General features: G+C 42.2%; 1 protein-coding gene across 8 annotated transcripts in view; it reads right to left on the minus strand.

Moving 5' to 3' along the window:
* ZMIZ1 (zinc finger MIZ-type containing 1) overlaps positions 1-17,667 on the minus strand; it is a 337,004-nt gene that overhangs the window by 39,721 nt on the left and 279,616 nt on the right. For 7 of the 8 annotated variants that reach the window (XM_058028807.1, XM_058028800.1, XM_058028801.1 and 4 more), the window contains one exon: positions 11,184-11,328. In XM_058028807.1, the coding sequence (XP_057884790.1) occupies positions 11,184-11,328 (145 nt within the window). Of the gene's footprint in view, positions 1-3,684; positions 4,119-11,183; positions 11,329-17,667 lie in introns of those variants that run through there. The other variant, XM_058028806.1, reaches the window with a different exon arrangement.

Below are 17,667 nucleotides of genomic sequence, written 5' to 3' on the forward strand. Positions count from 1 at the left end.
CATTGGCACTTTACATATTGTGGAGGAGAGTGAAAACTGGAATTACACATTCCTGGTGATTTTCCACATCACTTGTTGAGAGGGCCAGGTCTAAAACACTACCTTCATAAAGCATCTACCTGTTTCAAACACTGTAAATCTGCCAACTACTGCACCAGGTGCTGACTTTCCAAAAAAGCCTTTTCAGTCCAACCACAATCAAGTTTCCCACAACTGGGCCTCCAATGGCTACTTTCTGTTGCTTATCCTCAAGCCAGCTTTGCAGTTTTGCAGGGGTCCCTAACATCTCTGAAGTGCAGTCATGCCACCCAAAGGGTAGCTGACACACACAGAATTCACTCACACCTTTAAATCTACCAACTCTATCCTTTCTCAGTTGACATCAAGATGAGCAGGTAATTGCTACTGGAACACTGATTGTCATTTCTCCCACATCATTTTTTGTCACTCATGGACACCTTGAGAGGAGAGCATCTCATGACAAGGTGTCAGGTCTCAGAGAACAAGAGGGGCCAAACACGTCTTTGCAGTAACACATGGCCAAAAAGCAGAACAGGCAAAATACAACCCAAAACTGGGGCTGCTTATCTGTCCCTGCCTGATGGCACCTCTCTGTGTCTGCACCTTGCTCTGCCTCTGGGCAGGTGTGTGCTCAGGGTGCTCAGCACCCCCTGCCTGTATTCTTGGTTGGAGCCTCTAGGTGACACTACTTTAATACAAACAAAACCATAACAATTTCCAAACAAGCTCCTTGCTCCCCTCTTTCCACCCTACAACCTGATGCATCTGCAGTGGAAAAATATCACAAATCCCACAATCAGAACAGTCAAGAAAGCCCCAGGTAATTGCAGCACCAAGACATGAGTTTCATATCTGGGTTGTCTCACAAGTTAGGCAGTTCAGCTTCTTTCATTCAGGTTTAGTTTTTGTTTTATTTGGATTTCTTGAGAGAACACCACTCGAGTAGCTTTATTTATTAACATGGAGTCAGTTTGTAAGCCTTCTTGATTAGGGCACCACCATGAATCTAACACTAGAAATCAGGAAAAAAGATTGGGAAAAAAAAGTAGCCTAAGTCCTTTCTGGAGTATTTTAGTATTTCATACCGAAAAGGCAGTTCAAATTCAGTATTTGCACTGCAACATGCAAACTTCAGTATGACTTAATAAGTTATAAATCCCTGACAACCTATTCAGAAATTACAGAGCAAATGTATTTTTTTTTTCCTTTTGGTCAAAGTTCCACCAAAAATATCCCCAGCCTTGAGTATTAATTCAAGAAAACCCAGCTGTGACAAGTGAAACCCAGAATTTATTTTCACTTACTGCCAATCAAAAACATTTTGGAGATCTGCTGTTATTTTCTTTGTGAAAACCACTAGACATTTAGAAGGAAACTGACTTGTTGTTTTTCATTGAGATTCTTTTCCAAAGAAACAAAGCCAGCATCTCCTCACCTGAGATACATGCACCATCTTCATGCACCTACAGTGCTTGGCCAATGTGTTTCAACTTGAACACCTAAGATGAGTTTATAGTCCAGGTGACAGTTACTACAAATACATTACTATTCAAAACCACAAACTGCAAAATTTAACCAAGTTATCCCCTGGCCTTTTGTGCTTGTTTTCCATAGGTTCTGTAAATCACTCTATGCAATCTGTTGTCTGTTCACACAGAGGAACATGGCAGAGCCAGGAGACACCAATGTGGAAGAACATCAAGACCACTCACAGTCAGCAAGGATATATCATGACACATTGTAAAGGAACCAAAGACTAAGTACCTCTGTACATCACACGTGTTGTACAGAACAAACTAAAAGCTGATGTTGTGCGCAGGTACCCTAAACATTTTACATTCAAGATGAGGAAAGCAAGAGGGTGGTGTAGTCAGTCTGTATACTAATAACTGACTTCAGATGGCTAGCAAGAACTAGCTTTTGATTGATGCTATCTATGTGATTCACATGTTCCTGAAATACATTCCTCTATTTTGCATTATTATCTGAAGATGTTTACATTGTACTGGCATAAATCAGGGCACCATCCTGCATTTCACTAAGCAAACACCTAAAACACAATCCCATCCAAAACACTGGGTGTTTTTATGTAATTTTAAAATGAAAAAAGCCAGTTTGGAAGTACTCTACAAGACTTTATTTCCCTCTACTTCTTAATGATGTGACTACAAACATCCAGATTTTACAAAGAAAATACACAGTTCCAAAAAATATCCCATCATGATTTCTCAAGTCTGTTGATTCCCTCCACTCTTTCCAACTAGATGAGTATGTTCTCTAACTCTTTGCAAAGCTTTGATTCTCCCAACTCCAAATGAACAGCAGATCCAGACCTAGTCCTTGACTACCAAGAAAGAATTACCTCAAGTGTTGTTTCAGTACTGGATGAAAAGGAAGACTGAAAGCGGTTAGAAATTTCATAATTCACTGTAAAAAGAAGGAGGCTGTTTTCTGGCAAACTGTATGCAAACACTGAAGCACTCTGAACCTCTTCTAGGTGAGCAGATGCAGGCAAAGCAGTCAAAAGGTGAAGGCAACAAGCCATTTATCAGCTCAGTGGTTTGGATGGCACCTGCTGCTAGCAGGTGGCTATCACCCCCTGCCTCTGCTCTTTCAAATATTCACACACACATTGATAATAACCATTCATGCAGCCACACGCATATGCACAATACGGGCGTTTGCATGGAGACAGAGACAGCAAAACCGAGCTGCAGTTCAGTAGGTGATACAAAGTACCTCTGGAAACTGAAAGCCCTCAACTTTTTCTTTACATTTGTGACAAGGCCTGTGAGGCCTGCATGACTTATGACTGCACAAGGCGGGAATGCTGCCTTCCATTTCACACTGGGTTGCTACAGATCGGGCTGTGACACGCTCGCTGCTGTGCTTCCTTACTCCACACTCAGTGTCATCACTTAGAGCCATGCCTGCAAGTCTCATGCTGCTCAGCAGGAGTTACTGCATCTGATTTTAACTCTTGCTGAAATTAGAAAAATGCATTAGGCCAAATAATTAGATTAATTCTTAAGTTTTTGAACCTGCAAAACCCCACATTTCCCCTGCATGCACACACAGTCCTGCTTCACTACAGATTTCATATATGTCCACGCACACGTGTGTGCACACGCAAAGATACAGAGATAATGCCACTTATTTATGTCCATGTGGAATAAACGATCACAGCTATGCAGGTAAGAAACAAAAATACTGCTGAGACCCACTCCTGCCTCTAAGAAGCAGAGGGGGTTACATTGTCTGACATGGGGACTACAGCATCCATCTGATAAAAGGAAAAAAGATTAAACCATCACACCCAGCTCTATTGTCACACAAGTAGACCATGCAATGCATTACTACAGCCCAGATTACAGTTACAAAATCCACCGGTAACAGCCCTGCTATTAACATGCCACCTGTTACCTTTTACAAAATGCTGAAATTATCTTATGATCGTTTTCAGCTTGACAAATGCAGTTTAATCTTTATTGCATCTCACAGCACAGACCTGCTTCATCCATGTCTTATTTATCTCACGTGTGTCGGAATGCAACCCCGAGCCCTCAGTCCCCCCCTGCCACCAGGCATTCCTTCTGCTCTGCTTTATCAATATACCTGGGTTTCCATATCCGACTGCTCCTTTACAATAAAAAACACACCCACCCAGTATTCTACCATTGCCTGTTGCCTTGGTAATCCAAATGCCTGGGTACTCGCTGATTATCGGCGAATGAGACTCGCATTGTTCACACCGCAGCGCGTCTGCTATGTTAATGTGAGATAATGGCAGCCAGAAGACTCCTTTTGTTCCCAGCTTTGCTGTTTATTCATAGTGCCTGGAGGTCAGCGACTGCTACAACAACCGGGGAAGGAACCGCTGAGAGCGTGAGCAGATTCCACTTGTGCTTTTGCCTCTGAGACAGGGGGAACACGAGCAGCCCCGCACAGCGAGAAGGGCACCGGGAGCTCTGCAGTCTGACTCACGCAAGGTGTAGCAGGCGGCTCGGAGGAAGATGTGATGGACTTGCACTTCCGAGATTTTAGATGAAGCTGATTTACGCTCCCCGACAACAGAAAAAAACCCGCTTTCTTCGAGAGGCACGGCGGGAAGGGAGGGAGAGAGGGAGGAGGGGGCAGCACGGCACCGCCGCAACTCACGGGGAGCGAGCCGGGCTGGGGGCTCGGGGCTGCCCGGGGAGCAGGGACAGCCCTGCCCAGCCCTGAGGGCAGCGGCCGGGCCAGGACCGGCACCGGGCCGGGGGGGGCGCCCGGAGCGCGGCGGGCGGGGACGGAGCGGCCGGGCCGGTAGGGCAGGGCAGGGCAGGGCAGGGCAGGGGCAGCCCGGGCAAGTGACCTGGCCGGGGAGGGACAGCGCAGGGACAGGTCTGAGCAGCGTCTCCCCGAGCCGTCTCCGCGCTCTGCCCGCCTGTCAGGGTAGTTTGGGAATGCTGTTGGTGACACAGGGACACGGGCAAACAAACAGTCACATCGCATCTCCCCTGACGCGTTAAGTGGAGCTGAGAGCACGAACAGGCTGTGGTACCTTCCCCGCATTCCCAGCTCGGTGGAGACGAGGACATTGAAGACGGTGCCCGGCTGGTGCGCTGCTCCCCAGCCCCGGCACAGCCCTTTCATGGCAAGAGACCACCGATCCCTGCTAAAGGCACTGCCAGTGTCTAATTAATGTCACCGACCCATCTGCCCAGGTTGCTGATGCGCTCTGTCTGCCGAGCAGGCTTTGTTGTCATATCTAGTGAAAACCAGCCGAGAGTGTCTTAGCTCGAGTTGCTAACCCCTTTTTCTTTTTTAGGGAAAGCATTAGAAAAGCCCTCCACCACTGCAAATAGTAATGACTATTTCCTTTTCTTCTCACTGCGATTCTGAGAGATTTGAGAATCTAAGTGCACGGGAGTAGCAGGAATACAACAATTGACAAAACTGAGCACCGGGAATTCACTCCTTTTGTAATCTATTTACAGAGAAATCCTGTGGAGGGTGACATTTTCATTTAAGTGAATGAATAACAGATACATGTAAAGAAAAGGCATCAAGAAACATATCAAGTCTTAGACAAAATATACATCTGTGATCCTGCTGCCAAATTATCCAAAAAATACCCCCAAATCGTTAAAAAAGACAAGGTATTTGCCGTAATTTATGTCAGTAATTGTTACGTGCCAGACTGTGAGCTCCCTCCCTGCTTAGGAGCCATGTCACCTCCTGGCAGGCAGGCTGGAGCGCGATGCTCGCAGCGCGGGTACCCAGAGAACAGAACGCACACTGAGCTCCCCTGTGAGCTCCCGCCCCGGCCCTTCTGTGCCTCAAAGCACTGCTACACCTCTCAGGTGAGGCTGATGCTGTGCAGATTGAAGGGCACTGGCTTGATTCTGATGTGCCCTATCCAAAGGCATTCAATCCAGTTAAAACACTTCCAGTGATTTCAATTAATTTTGCAACAAAGGGCTAGGCAAAGTATAGCTTTCAGTGTCACCACATGCTTATCGTGCTGACAGTCAAAATGGTTAAAAACCAGGGGTGCTGCCTCAGTTAAATGATTTTTAACCCTACTGCCACCAGAAATCAGTTGGTTTCACTGAGAACAAGTGACAGAAGGTACCTTTCCAATATGCTTGAAAGGGAAAATCATGTACACTCAGCACATATCACCTGCTTTTGAGAGCAGACCTCATGCAAAGAGCCATGATACCCCTGTGATAATCACTAAACAGAAATCACAAATGAGCAGACATTTTCAGGAATTTGTTGTTCAATATGGCCCAAACATGAGAATGATATCTGTCTATTCAAAGCTGTTGCTGTTTTTTAAAAATTAACATAGACAGCACAAAGCCTGAGAAGATCAGATTTTGCCTCAGTCAGCAGACAGACCTTAAATAATATTTGCCTAGTGTTTACTTTTAAAAATATCATCTGGCATTTTATAATTAAAAAAAAAAATCACAAACTAACACCGTAAGACTACAACATCTACAGGAAAAATACAGAGTATACAGCCATTTATATGTACCTATCAGAAAAAAATCCCACAAAATTATAGTAGTCCTGCTACTATTAGTTTTATTACAACAGCACTCACTTTGACTCATCAATCAATAGAGAAGACCTGTTTTCACATCTGTACAAGGTGGTGTATACAAAAGAAAACATGATCCTTATCCTATACCTTTTACCAAGCATGCAAAGAAGACATATTTGAAATCAAGTTACCCATTGCTGTTTCCTGTTACCACAAGAACTGACCACAAACTTATCTAAAATGAAATGCAGATTTCTCGCATGAAAATATGAAAATATTCAATATTTAATTATCAACAGCTAATGGTTACACTTATCCGTTTTCAAGGAGAAGGCACTCATAATTTTCTTTTAGCTTCAACAGGCTCAAGGTTTTCTTCCACCTCCTCCCCATTAAGTGTATGTGATAAAATGAGTATCAGTAGTTTTACTTAGAGGATGAGATGGGCAACTCTTGGGACAATACTTTGGAGCAATTCCTAACTAGTTTCATCTTTGCAATGCTTAGCGCATAAGCAGATTATTCTGAAGAAATTTTCTGGGTTTTTTTCTTTAAGGAGTGACAGAAACATTTCTTGATTCTGAATTCTTCCCTATTCTCTCCTGATGGTAAATATTAACATTTCTTGACAGAAAGGAAACTGGAAAAACCAGCAAAGCTACTTTTGCAGAATCAGAAGTAATATATGTTTCTTTACTGGGTATATTCTTTTATATGAGGATTTACCATCTGTTCAGTCCCTAATTATATTTATTTCACAACTCCACAACCAGAAAGATGAAAAGGCTTTGAAACAATTTTATCTTTTACCTCAAGAGTTATGAATTCTTTTGCAAAGTTTGTCCCTGCAGGCCAGAGCCACGTGACATAATGGAGCAACCCCTACTTCAAACTGATGTATAAAACATGCACAATGTGCCTGTTTTCATACAAATGTGCACGTGCTGCACCTGACCTCACCCAGACTTTTTTGAAGTGACTATCACTGTTGGTCAAAACAGCCTATGATGCAAAATTGAAAAGGTAGCTGCCTTTACAGAACTTCTGACACTGTTGGTACTAGTATGTTATAACCAGTTCACTCCTGATAACAATGCAAGAGTCAGTCCTTACCACTCAATAAAAACTTAGACAGAATTACCATTCTTTTCCAAGAGCTCCTATGAAAGTTGGAAAGTTCAGCTCTTAGTCAGGTTTAAATTGGAAGAAAAAAAGGACAAAACAAGCATTAAAAACAATCACTCTTTTAAAGCAAGTCTAGCTACTAAAAGGTATTTATGACTGCCTGAACATAAAACATTAATGGTAATAAATAACACATCTACTGTATGATTGAATTAATGCTTCATTTCATCTACCGTTCAATTTTCTCTAAACGTTTGGCACTAAGTACTTTGTGATAAAAACAACATTATCTTCATATATTTCATCAAGCATGACTGCCCTATAGAGGCATTACCAGCCTTTGGTCACTAACTGTGAGACAGCTGGCAATTAATGCATAAGACCAAAATTTGGAGCCAGAGTGAAGACAGTAAGAACCCTACAGATGCTCATGGCAACACACTAAACTGCAACTAACAGCTGTCTATTTCTAGGTGGTTTTGTTGACAAATAAGCTTTATTACAAGCTGTGCAAGAAATGAGAAGCCCCCCAGAGCTTGCCTGAGTCAGACTGACGTGAAAATGAACCAGGGTGCAATTCCTGCTGGGACTGATTGGAACTGTACCCATTTCAACCAAGATTCAATTTGATACACACACAGAGGTCTACCACTTAATGTAATGGTGTTAAGTAGGAACTTCATCAAAGCATTGGAAGGTGTATAATGACAATAATTTATACTTATATAACAGCATTTGCCAAAGACCTTATATTTATTCAAAAATCAGCCACCTTGAGTAGTATCTGTTATTACAGACAGTTTGTCAGATTGGAAAACTACACAAATAATTACCCTGCAAGTTAGAAAGCAGGAAATTTCACGCCCGTGCAGAAGGGCTAGCCTGAAGACTAACAGCTCTCCTTAAGTCCCCCTAAATCCATTAAGTAGGACTTTAATTAGAAGTTATACAGGATTAAGGAGGTGGATAGGTCCTACATTGGTCCTTCAATACAGGAGTAAAGTTTACTCACATTAATCAATAAAAAGGTCTAAGGTGAAAATAAAATCTCACACTCAAGTTTGAGCTATTAGACTGCAAAGGCTTAAAAAACCCCTAAGATTGGGAGGTTCTTTTTGACAGCCCAGTGCTCATTCTGTTCACAAAGCACAGGAGTTTGCAATCCAGCCAACTGGCCTACATTAGACAGTAGGTATTTAGCTGACTTTTTTCTGTATGCAACACTTGATCATTCTGTTAATGAAAAACTAAATTTAGAAAGAAATTAACAAGACAGTCTCTACTCTGCATTTGTTGCATGTGTGCACATCCTCACATGGCTTTCATTCTGCTCTCTGTAAGTACATTTAACCAACAGTAGCACTGGGAAAGCCCTCCTTGATCAGTCTACTTCAGTTTTCTTTCATAGCTCAATTAACTTTTAAAACTCAAAGACTGTCCTTAAAAACAGGCCAGGCCTAAATTACTTCTAGTTTAAGTGCCCACAGTTTATTAAATATGAATCCTTAGATTTAGATTCTTGTGATACATTATTGAGTCACAATTTATTTTAAATAGCTGAGCCCTGTTTCAACTTTGAAACTAAGCAGCTGTGTTTCTGTAGTGCCTGCTACATCAGGATTCTAGTCCCCTGACTAGAGTTCTGGGTAATTTTGTTGCTAGTAAAAGGAACAGCAGAAAAAGCTCTGTGTGGATTACTCAAGATCGTCTGATGACGGGGAGGGATTTAATTGTGTGTCTAATGATAATCAGCAGCTCACATATATCTACATTGCCTTTGTTAAGTAAGGTTCTTGCATATGGTCTTGGTTGTTCTAATTTAATATCTAGCTCTTTTACAAAACTTGAAATAGCTGGCTACATTAATTGTTTCAGGAAATACAAAGCAAACTTTTTTTTTTGTTTGAATTAACAGAAAAGTCTTGTGGATTAGAGATAAGATACTGTGAACTTTAATACTAAGCTTTTGACCCAATTGTATTCTAATGCAAATACAAATGGGGCTTCATCAACAGGTTCATCACTGATTGTAGTTAATACTGTACTTAATGGCTTTTCATCTTTTGTTTAATTAAAACAAATAGAAAACTCAATTCTTCTTCACACCATACTTCACTTCTGTCTTATAGACTGATTACAAAACATGCATGAAAATAAACAGTTCCAGGTGGAAAAAGAAGTTGGAGAGCCACTGGATGTCTCATTCTAATGTACCACCTGAGATATTTCGAGTAGTTACAGTAAAATTACAGACAGCAGCACACACCAAAGCAGTGATGCAAACATTCCAAACCCCAAAGTGGCTGCTGCAGTTATTGTATATAAGAAGTGATGCCACAGAAATTTTGCTTCTAGAGGGGCATCTCATAGGTAAAGAGGAGTAATTTAGAAATTGCTCCCGGTGTCTTCCCCAGTAGGGCAATTCAAGGGCAATACTCGAGAGAAATCTGCAGGGACTGCCTAACACTGACCAGGCTGCTCTGCTACAGGCAGGATATTGGATGACTCGGTGCTGCTGGAAATGCTGGTATTTAGGTTTAGTAGAAGAAAGTATTTCTTTTTTGACATGTGACAGTTTCTGTGGAAAATTGCCACGAAAGAAGTGAGTTGTGCCTATCTTATCTATTATCTAGTAATGTAGCACACAGCCCCTGTGAGATAGTCTTACTTTATAGACTCTAGAGGAAAAGAGGCTAAAAGGTCAAATGAGAATCAGGCATCTAAAAACTACAAAACTACACCTAAGAGAGCACATATACTGCACCACACTCTCGTCAGACTAGCCACTAATTTCACTTTGTCTTCTGAAAAGCTGCTCCCAAGTGTAAAATTATTTTAAAATATTAAGTTTTCTTTGGTTTTTTGGAGTTTTTTTGTTAAATGTGTTTAAAATCAGTCATTTCATAAGCAACTAAAAAAGAGAAAATCTAGGTACTCTGAAAAGCCAGTGATATATTAATTATACTTCAAAAAAAGGACTTCATTTATTCTCAAGGGCTGAAGTAAAAGACATACTTATTGCATGGTTTTCCCATAAATGCAACAAAAACAATGAAAAACTATCCAACCCAAACCCCCAAAACTGTTTGCAAACAGATTTGCATATGCAAATGCACTGGTACAAAGATGTCCCTAAGCTTCACTCTAACACAAAAGTTCAAGTTAGTTAGGCCATCACAGAACTTAGGTACAAGGAATTTAGACTCATTGCACTCTCATAGTCCTTCACTAACAAAATAATCCTACATAAAACAAATTTATACTATTTGTGATTTTTTTTTTAATGTGATGCTGAGGTAAAGAAATCCTTCAAAAAAACCTCCCAGAAACATAAAGTACTGAATGGATGCTCAATCCTGTCTACACTTGATTTCCAGCTTTTGCTTTGACTTAGGTTGCGCAGACAAGAATTACAAAGAGTGATCCTCTACATAATTTGGTAATCAAAGGCTTCACATCATCTTCTTTTAGTGTCCTTTAACATCCATGTTTTCTCTATATTAACACAAGTGCTGTCAGATCCTCACCTGATACAAGACTGTACAGGACATCCTCTGATCTATGGCTACACTCACTGTACAATTGCTTTGCATGTAATACATGTCCAATAATGGTTAAAACACAGAACATCAGTGAAATATTTTCAACATCAAGAAAAGCCAATTGCATTTAAATAAACATCGGGCAGATGTCTGATGAGAGACACGAGGTACAAGTTTATCTCTAGGGCATGACTTGAAGCTTGAAAGCACACCCACTTGATCTGAGCACAGATTTGAAGATAGAGGTGTCACTTCACTACGCATGGGGCAATAGCAAAGGGAAAATTTGAGTTTCTTTAGTGCTTGCTGTAATTACAGATACCCTGCTGTCCCTAGTGCTGAGCAGTGCATGAAACAGCGTCACTGCCCCCAGCAGTGGTACCAAGCAATTCAAGGAGCAGATCTGTCACACAACACGCTGTCCAGCCTGCAGTGCTGTGGGCTGGGCCCACACTCACCTGTGAGAGAGGGTGGGTTTCATGGAGCTCATAGAGTTCATGGGGGGTTGCATGGGGAGCTTCCCGGGAGGGTCGTTCTGCCGGCTTTTCTGGTGGCGAAGCAGCAAGAGTCGTCCCAGCTCCTCACACCACGATGAAAGCAGGGCTGTGCAAACAGAACAAATGGCAGTGAGCACATATCTGAGGAACCAGCACAGCCCCCTGCAGGTGCAAGCCACTGGAACAGGAGTCACGACCTAGACAAACACCATGAATGCAAAGCTGGTCCATGAACCACCACTCAGAGTTTTATCCTATCAAACTGAGTCTCTAATTGCCATACACTATCATAAGAACATTTTTACCCAAGTTACAAACATTCTGCATAGCCCAGGAGGCACAAGAGAACTTTTATCCTATCAAACTCAGTCTGTAATTGCCCTACACTACCATTAGAACATTTTTACCCAAGTTACAAACATTTTGCATAGCCCAGGAGCACAGAGGCGAAGAATGGATGAAGCAAAAGGACATGGGATAGCTGTTACGAGTAAAGCAAGATGCACAATAATTCATTTCACACTAACAGAAACATAACAAAAACACAGAGAAGACATCATTTGCAGAGGGCAGCAAAGAAAAAAAGACCTCTTTTCTATTCAGCTGTTTTTATCTTAAGATTAATTGGAGAGAAACCCATGCGCACAAATTAATTTCCAAAACTGCTATGAGCTACCAGTCTTGAATAGATAAACAGGAGAATGATGTATGGATACAAAGTTAGGCACTTAAATCTATATCTGACCCAGCATAACCTCTAAATGTGTATTTCCATTATGTGCCTAATCTTGTAGTCAATGAGGGTAATTCTGTGCTTACAGGAAAATCACGCTTATGAACTATGAAGATGCAGAGATTTCTTAGAGGGAAGAAGAGCTTGCAACTCAAGACATGAAAGGGGTCATTATTCCTGAAAATGTGGCCTCTCCCTTATGCACCCACATTCAGAAAAGACCAGGCCCTGCTATAGAAACCACCTACTCTGCAGTAAGCAGAGCCCCAGAAATTGACTGCACTGCTCTGATGAGACGGCTCCAGCCAAGACACCCCACCAAAGTCCCCAGCAACATCCACCGGAGCCTTAAAGCTGCCTATTGAATTCCAACATCAGAAGTGGCTCTGGTAAAAAGTCAGCCAGGTATGAGAACACAGTGAGGAGTTTAACTGGAACAAAGTGCAGACTAATTGAAAAATCCTGCAGTGGAAAGAAATCAACTTTTCAAGTGGAAGTGCTTGGGCTTTTTTCTTCTTTAAAGGATGCTTTACAAAATCCTCAGAACAAAAAAACGCTTCACGTTTAATTTTTAACTAAGTGCCTTCCTGAGGTGTTGCAGACTGAACACAAATCAACAGATTATATGGGTGGGTGAGAACCAGAAGATAACTGAAAACCCAAGCTGCCATAGCAGTTTAGGGTAGTAACAAACTCTAGATGTAATTTCAGGCTTGCTCATTTAAAAGAGACAAGTGCAGAATCCTCTGAAATTGAGGCTCCTGTTTTCATGTCTTAATATTCTAATGGTTTTCTTTTCACCAAATAACAATCATAAGCAGTAGCTAACTACCATTTCAGGGTACACCATCTTCTTTTCCCAGCAGCTACTCACATGCACTGTTAACACAGAACAAATTCCAAAGAGACTAACTGTAAAGTCATATTTGTGGGGCAGAAAAAAGAACCTGCTTTACCAAAAACGCACACAAGTATGGTAAAAGAAACAGTTGGATTTTCTCAAGTTAAATGGCCACACAAGAAAAATACTTATCGCCTGGGCCACTGCTGTGAATTAATCACACATTAGCACAAAGAAGGGGTAGTAATTTTATTGCATTTGGACAAAGAAGAGGTAGCAATTTTATTGCATTTATCAAGCAGAAGGTCAAGAGAGGTGTTTAGGGAGGCATTTTAGAGCTCTGCTGTGACAAAAGGGGGCCATCGTTTCTTTATGTAACTAAATATGGTCACTGGGAAACTGTCAGCCTCACACGGAGCCTACAAAAAGCATTCCCTCCAGCTCTGTGAAATGTTCCAGCAACGAGTGTCAGTCTAAGCTGCTTCTCTATTAGCCAAGGAATCTGTCAACAAGCATTTGATCAAATTATACTCACCTTTTATCCCTGGCATATTATTACTAATGTGCCAGTGACAAAGGCCCCCCTCCCCCTTTCCAGCAGCCTGGAAATACAAATTCCTGCTTCACAGGGTTTCTTCCCTTGCCCACAGCCACTTGAGCTCGGGAAACCCGAACAAAGTGTTCTGCCGAACACTTAACGCAGCCATCACGGAGTAATAGTGGATGAGTAATAGTGGATGCTGAGCACTTCCACAGCCGAGTGTAATTACTACAGAATCATCCATCTTGGACGAGGCTATGATGGGAGAAGGGAGTTGCTCCTTCTGCACACCTATGTGCACTTGACAAGTAAGATAAAAAGCAACAACCCAAAGGATCCGAGGGCATGAATCTGCAAACAAAAGCCAAACCTGCTTGGAAAAAAAAGCAGAGTAACTCCCGGAAAAAGAATGTGCCAATGAGAGCATTGCTTTTGTGAGGTGAAGGTAAGAAAACATCTTAATGAGTTGTTATTATTACCAATATCCAGTACGCAGATTTATAAAGGGAAAATGTAAACTATCAAAGTAAAAAGAGGTCCTCAAGATAAGCTGGATGGTTTTATTCTACAAGTTATCTGGAGAGGACTCATGTTTTTAGAAACTAAGAGACTGCAGGTAAAAACCTAGGAAATGTACTCATCCCTATCAGCACTCATTATAGTTCAACCTTTCCTCCCTCAGGACATTTCAACTCATGTACCATGTATAATAATCACACTCTTCCCTGTGTTGGTACTTGTGCATGGAATGAAAACAAAGCTGTTTGTAGCCACCTTAGGAGTTACCAATTCCCCTCTGACCTGCTCTATCCTCCCTCTGCTCTCTTCTGCTGGAACACACAGGGCAGCCTCCCATCTCTCCCGCCCCATCCACCTCCAGTGAGCTCTCTGCTCGGTAAGATGAATATATACCCTGCCAACACACATCTGGTACAGCTGGCTTCTGGAGAACATCACTTCCTGGGCTATTCAAGCAAGATAAAACAAACTCAAAATGAATTTACAGATTACACTATTCATCTTTAGTGTACTTAGTTACTGCTTTTTATGCTGACAGTATTAGGCGTATCTCAACTCATTTACACTCAAAGCACGAGAATTTCAGTATCATACTATAATGAACAGATAAAGCAGCAAGCACAAAGGACAGCTACAGATGGTGCCAACAGTCAGTCTCACCCTCTCACAGCACAGCCAAGCAGCTGCTTTTTCTCCCCCTCGGCCCCTCCTCCTTGTACAACAGGAGCACAGATTTTGCAGATGGACCATCCACACCGTCTCTCGCAGCCCCTTGCTGCGGCAGTTTAATGATCAGATTTAAATCGTGTTCCTCTGCTGCATTGCTACAATGTCCCTTGCATACAATGATGTGCCTTTCCTGCTTAAGTTGAACTCAACTGTTGCAATGAGAGGAAAGGAAGAATCCTTACATGTGCACACAGCCCCCAAGAAGCCCTGTACACAGCCCAGGTGTAAAATACAACCTGGTTAATACACCAAAATTGACATTTTCCTTCAACTCCTGTTCAGTCATAGAGGGCTCTGCTAGCTCATGCAAGAAGATACAGAATAATGGCAATCAAATAACGTACTGACAGTTTAAGTGTATTCACACATTTATTTGGCTTAAAGGGACACTCTCTGGGATGATTGGTGTAATATTTGACCTACTTTTCTCCATCTGCAAAACCTGTATCATTCTTAATGGGATTGCATTTCACTTTCAGCACTGATCTATTTCCATAGGAATAAATCAATACCGATTTGCTAATGACGACTGCGTTAAGAAACCAGCACAGACAGAGCAGCCTCAGCTTTCACATTTGTGAAAAGCAGTAATACAGATATAAAAACAAGAGAAATTTCAATTACAACTAGCCCAAGGGGTTTCCCTAAGGAAGCAAGAGAAAAAAATCAGTTCAGATATATTCAGCTTGTGGCTACCCGGTCACATTTCTGTTTTTCTATTCTTTGAAGAGGACCAGACATCGCAGAGTGGGTCTCAGCACAGAATGTGACTGACCTCTCCTTAAAAAACTCATAAATACTCCCACGCACCCAAAGTTGGCAACACTTTATGTCCTTCTGGATGTGTCCAATAGTCTTAAATTCTTTCATTGAAAAAAATCCTAAGACATGGCAATGTATCCACATTGGGATCCTGGGGACAAGGAGGGGAAAGAAGGCTGGAAGGCAATTTTTATTTTTTTTTCCCAGTCAGCCCAAGTCACATTTTAAGCATTTCTCTGCAACCACAGAGCTAAGCCTTGCTTGAAAGAGAAAGGAAGCAATTGTTATTTAATCCCCTGCCTCTAGGAGCCAAGTCTTTAAGAACATGCCAAATATCACAAGATTTGCGACACAATTATTAGGACCGGCCACATCCCCGGTACTGCTCCTTTCCTGTAAGGGCCCTTTTGTGCCTGAAACCTGCCAGGCAGTACAGAGAGCAAGGCCCCCACTGCTTGCTCTGTGGCACCTTTCCATCCCTCACAGCCATGACTGCCCATCACCCAGCAGCACAGCTGCTTTGTAAGTGCTGGGGCCCTTCCATTAGGAAAATCAAGGAGCTTGAGATGGGTAAGCCACAGATCATGCCAAGGCTGCTTGCCTCACTTAATACTTCTTGACAACAAATGATGCTGGCATACCTGTAAACATTACATGATGGGTGCTGGTGATGCAGGTCAAACATGATTTTATAGCCATAGCACAGAAGATTGGTACAGCCCATGACAGCCCTTTTTGGGCCAGGGACCAGAAAAAGTAAAGCAACCAGGGTGTGCAGCCAATGCTGCCCCAGAGAGGCACTGCTGCATTTCCCCAGCTGCACCCAGCCCGGCCCTGGGAGCTGCAATCTCTGGCACTGCAAAGTGCCACAGTAAGCACCTCGAGTGCAGGAGCTGCAGCTCCCTAGAAAGCAAAATACAGAGAAGCACAGTGCTAATCTATTTACCCATTATGATACCCTAGTATTAGTTACAGCTTATCACCTCAGTAAATCGCTGCCTCTTGTTAGGGAACGTGCTTAAAGGTGCAGCAAACTGTTATTTACAGGCAGACACTATATTTACAGCCACAAAGACAGGTGAGGAGGGGATAGGACAACAGCTCAGTAATTTCAATGCCTTCTGCTTCCCAGGAGACTGCTGGAAGAGCACAATAGGATTACTGCTTCCTTGCTGCAGTTAAGCTGCAGTAGATAGTTCAATAGGCAGACTGGCAGATCCGTATTTCTTATTCGCTGCAATGAAAATATTAGGAAAAAAGGAGGAGTTTGATTTGGAGAACTATCTGTTCAGCACCATCTCACTAGATTGGTTTCATGTCTCAGAAGGAAATGCATTTGGCTGAAAAGATATTTACAGCATAAGTAAGAAAATACATCATTTTTCACCAATCATATCCATTAATTTTATATTGCTTTTAGAAACAAGTCTGTATTTTTTTACATGGAGAATTCCAGATAAGTAGAACACAGAGCTACTGAGTGCTTTCTGCTCTCTCCTCTACAGACTGCAATCTAAATACAGTTTTCATAAAGCATCCAGTGAGGTAATTTGGTGGGGAGGAAAGGGAAGCAGCAATGAGAAGAGAATGAGAGGAGTGGAAATAACTATTGTCTTGGTTATTTAGAGGAGTTATTCTTTCTACATAGAAAAATGGAGACTATATCATGTTTGGAAAAATACACTGAAAATGTTAACTACCTAAAGCTGAATGTGCTGACAGCATTAGAAAAATAAGGTCAATGGCATTAAAAGGATGGAATCTTTGAAATTTTGTGAAACCGAAAATCAGATGTTTCCCATGTGTTTTAAAAGCTATTTTGCTTTTAAAGAGCTAGGAAATGGAGAGAGAGAGAAACCTCTCACGTCAAACTATTTCAAGGATTGATTTTCCTGCAGCTCTCCTCCCTGCATAGCTGACAGAGCCTGGCAGTGGCTGGCTCACCTGTCGGTCAGGGCAGCAAAGCAAGGCCACAACCCCAGGATGTGACAGTCCATTAGCAGAGATTTGTGTTTGTCCCTCCTCTGCAGTTCTCTCAGGGTACTGCTCCGTGGCCTAACCCTGTGACAGAGGAGCCCTGCCTGTCATTACACCAGCTTCTGCTCCTTTCTGCCTCAATGCTGACAGCACAAAAGGAGTACACACAAAGCCAATTACAAAGCAGAAGTACGAATTTCTCAGCAGTCTGGCTGTTCAGCATGGACTCAGAGCAGTTCCCAGGGAATCCATCCCTCCTCCCAGGCCTGTTTCACCAGCTGCCAGCAGATGCCCACTTTGCACACAGCAGCTCACAGCACAGAGCCAGCGCTTATCCCAGGTG

This window comes from Melospiza georgiana, chromosome 8, assembly GCF_028018845.1.
Source record: "Melospiza georgiana isolate bMelGeo1 chromosome 8, bMelGeo1.pri, whole genome shotgun sequence".
NCBI classification, from domain to species: domain Eukaryota; kingdom Metazoa; phylum Chordata; class Aves; order Passeriformes; family Passerellidae; genus Melospiza; species Melospiza georgiana.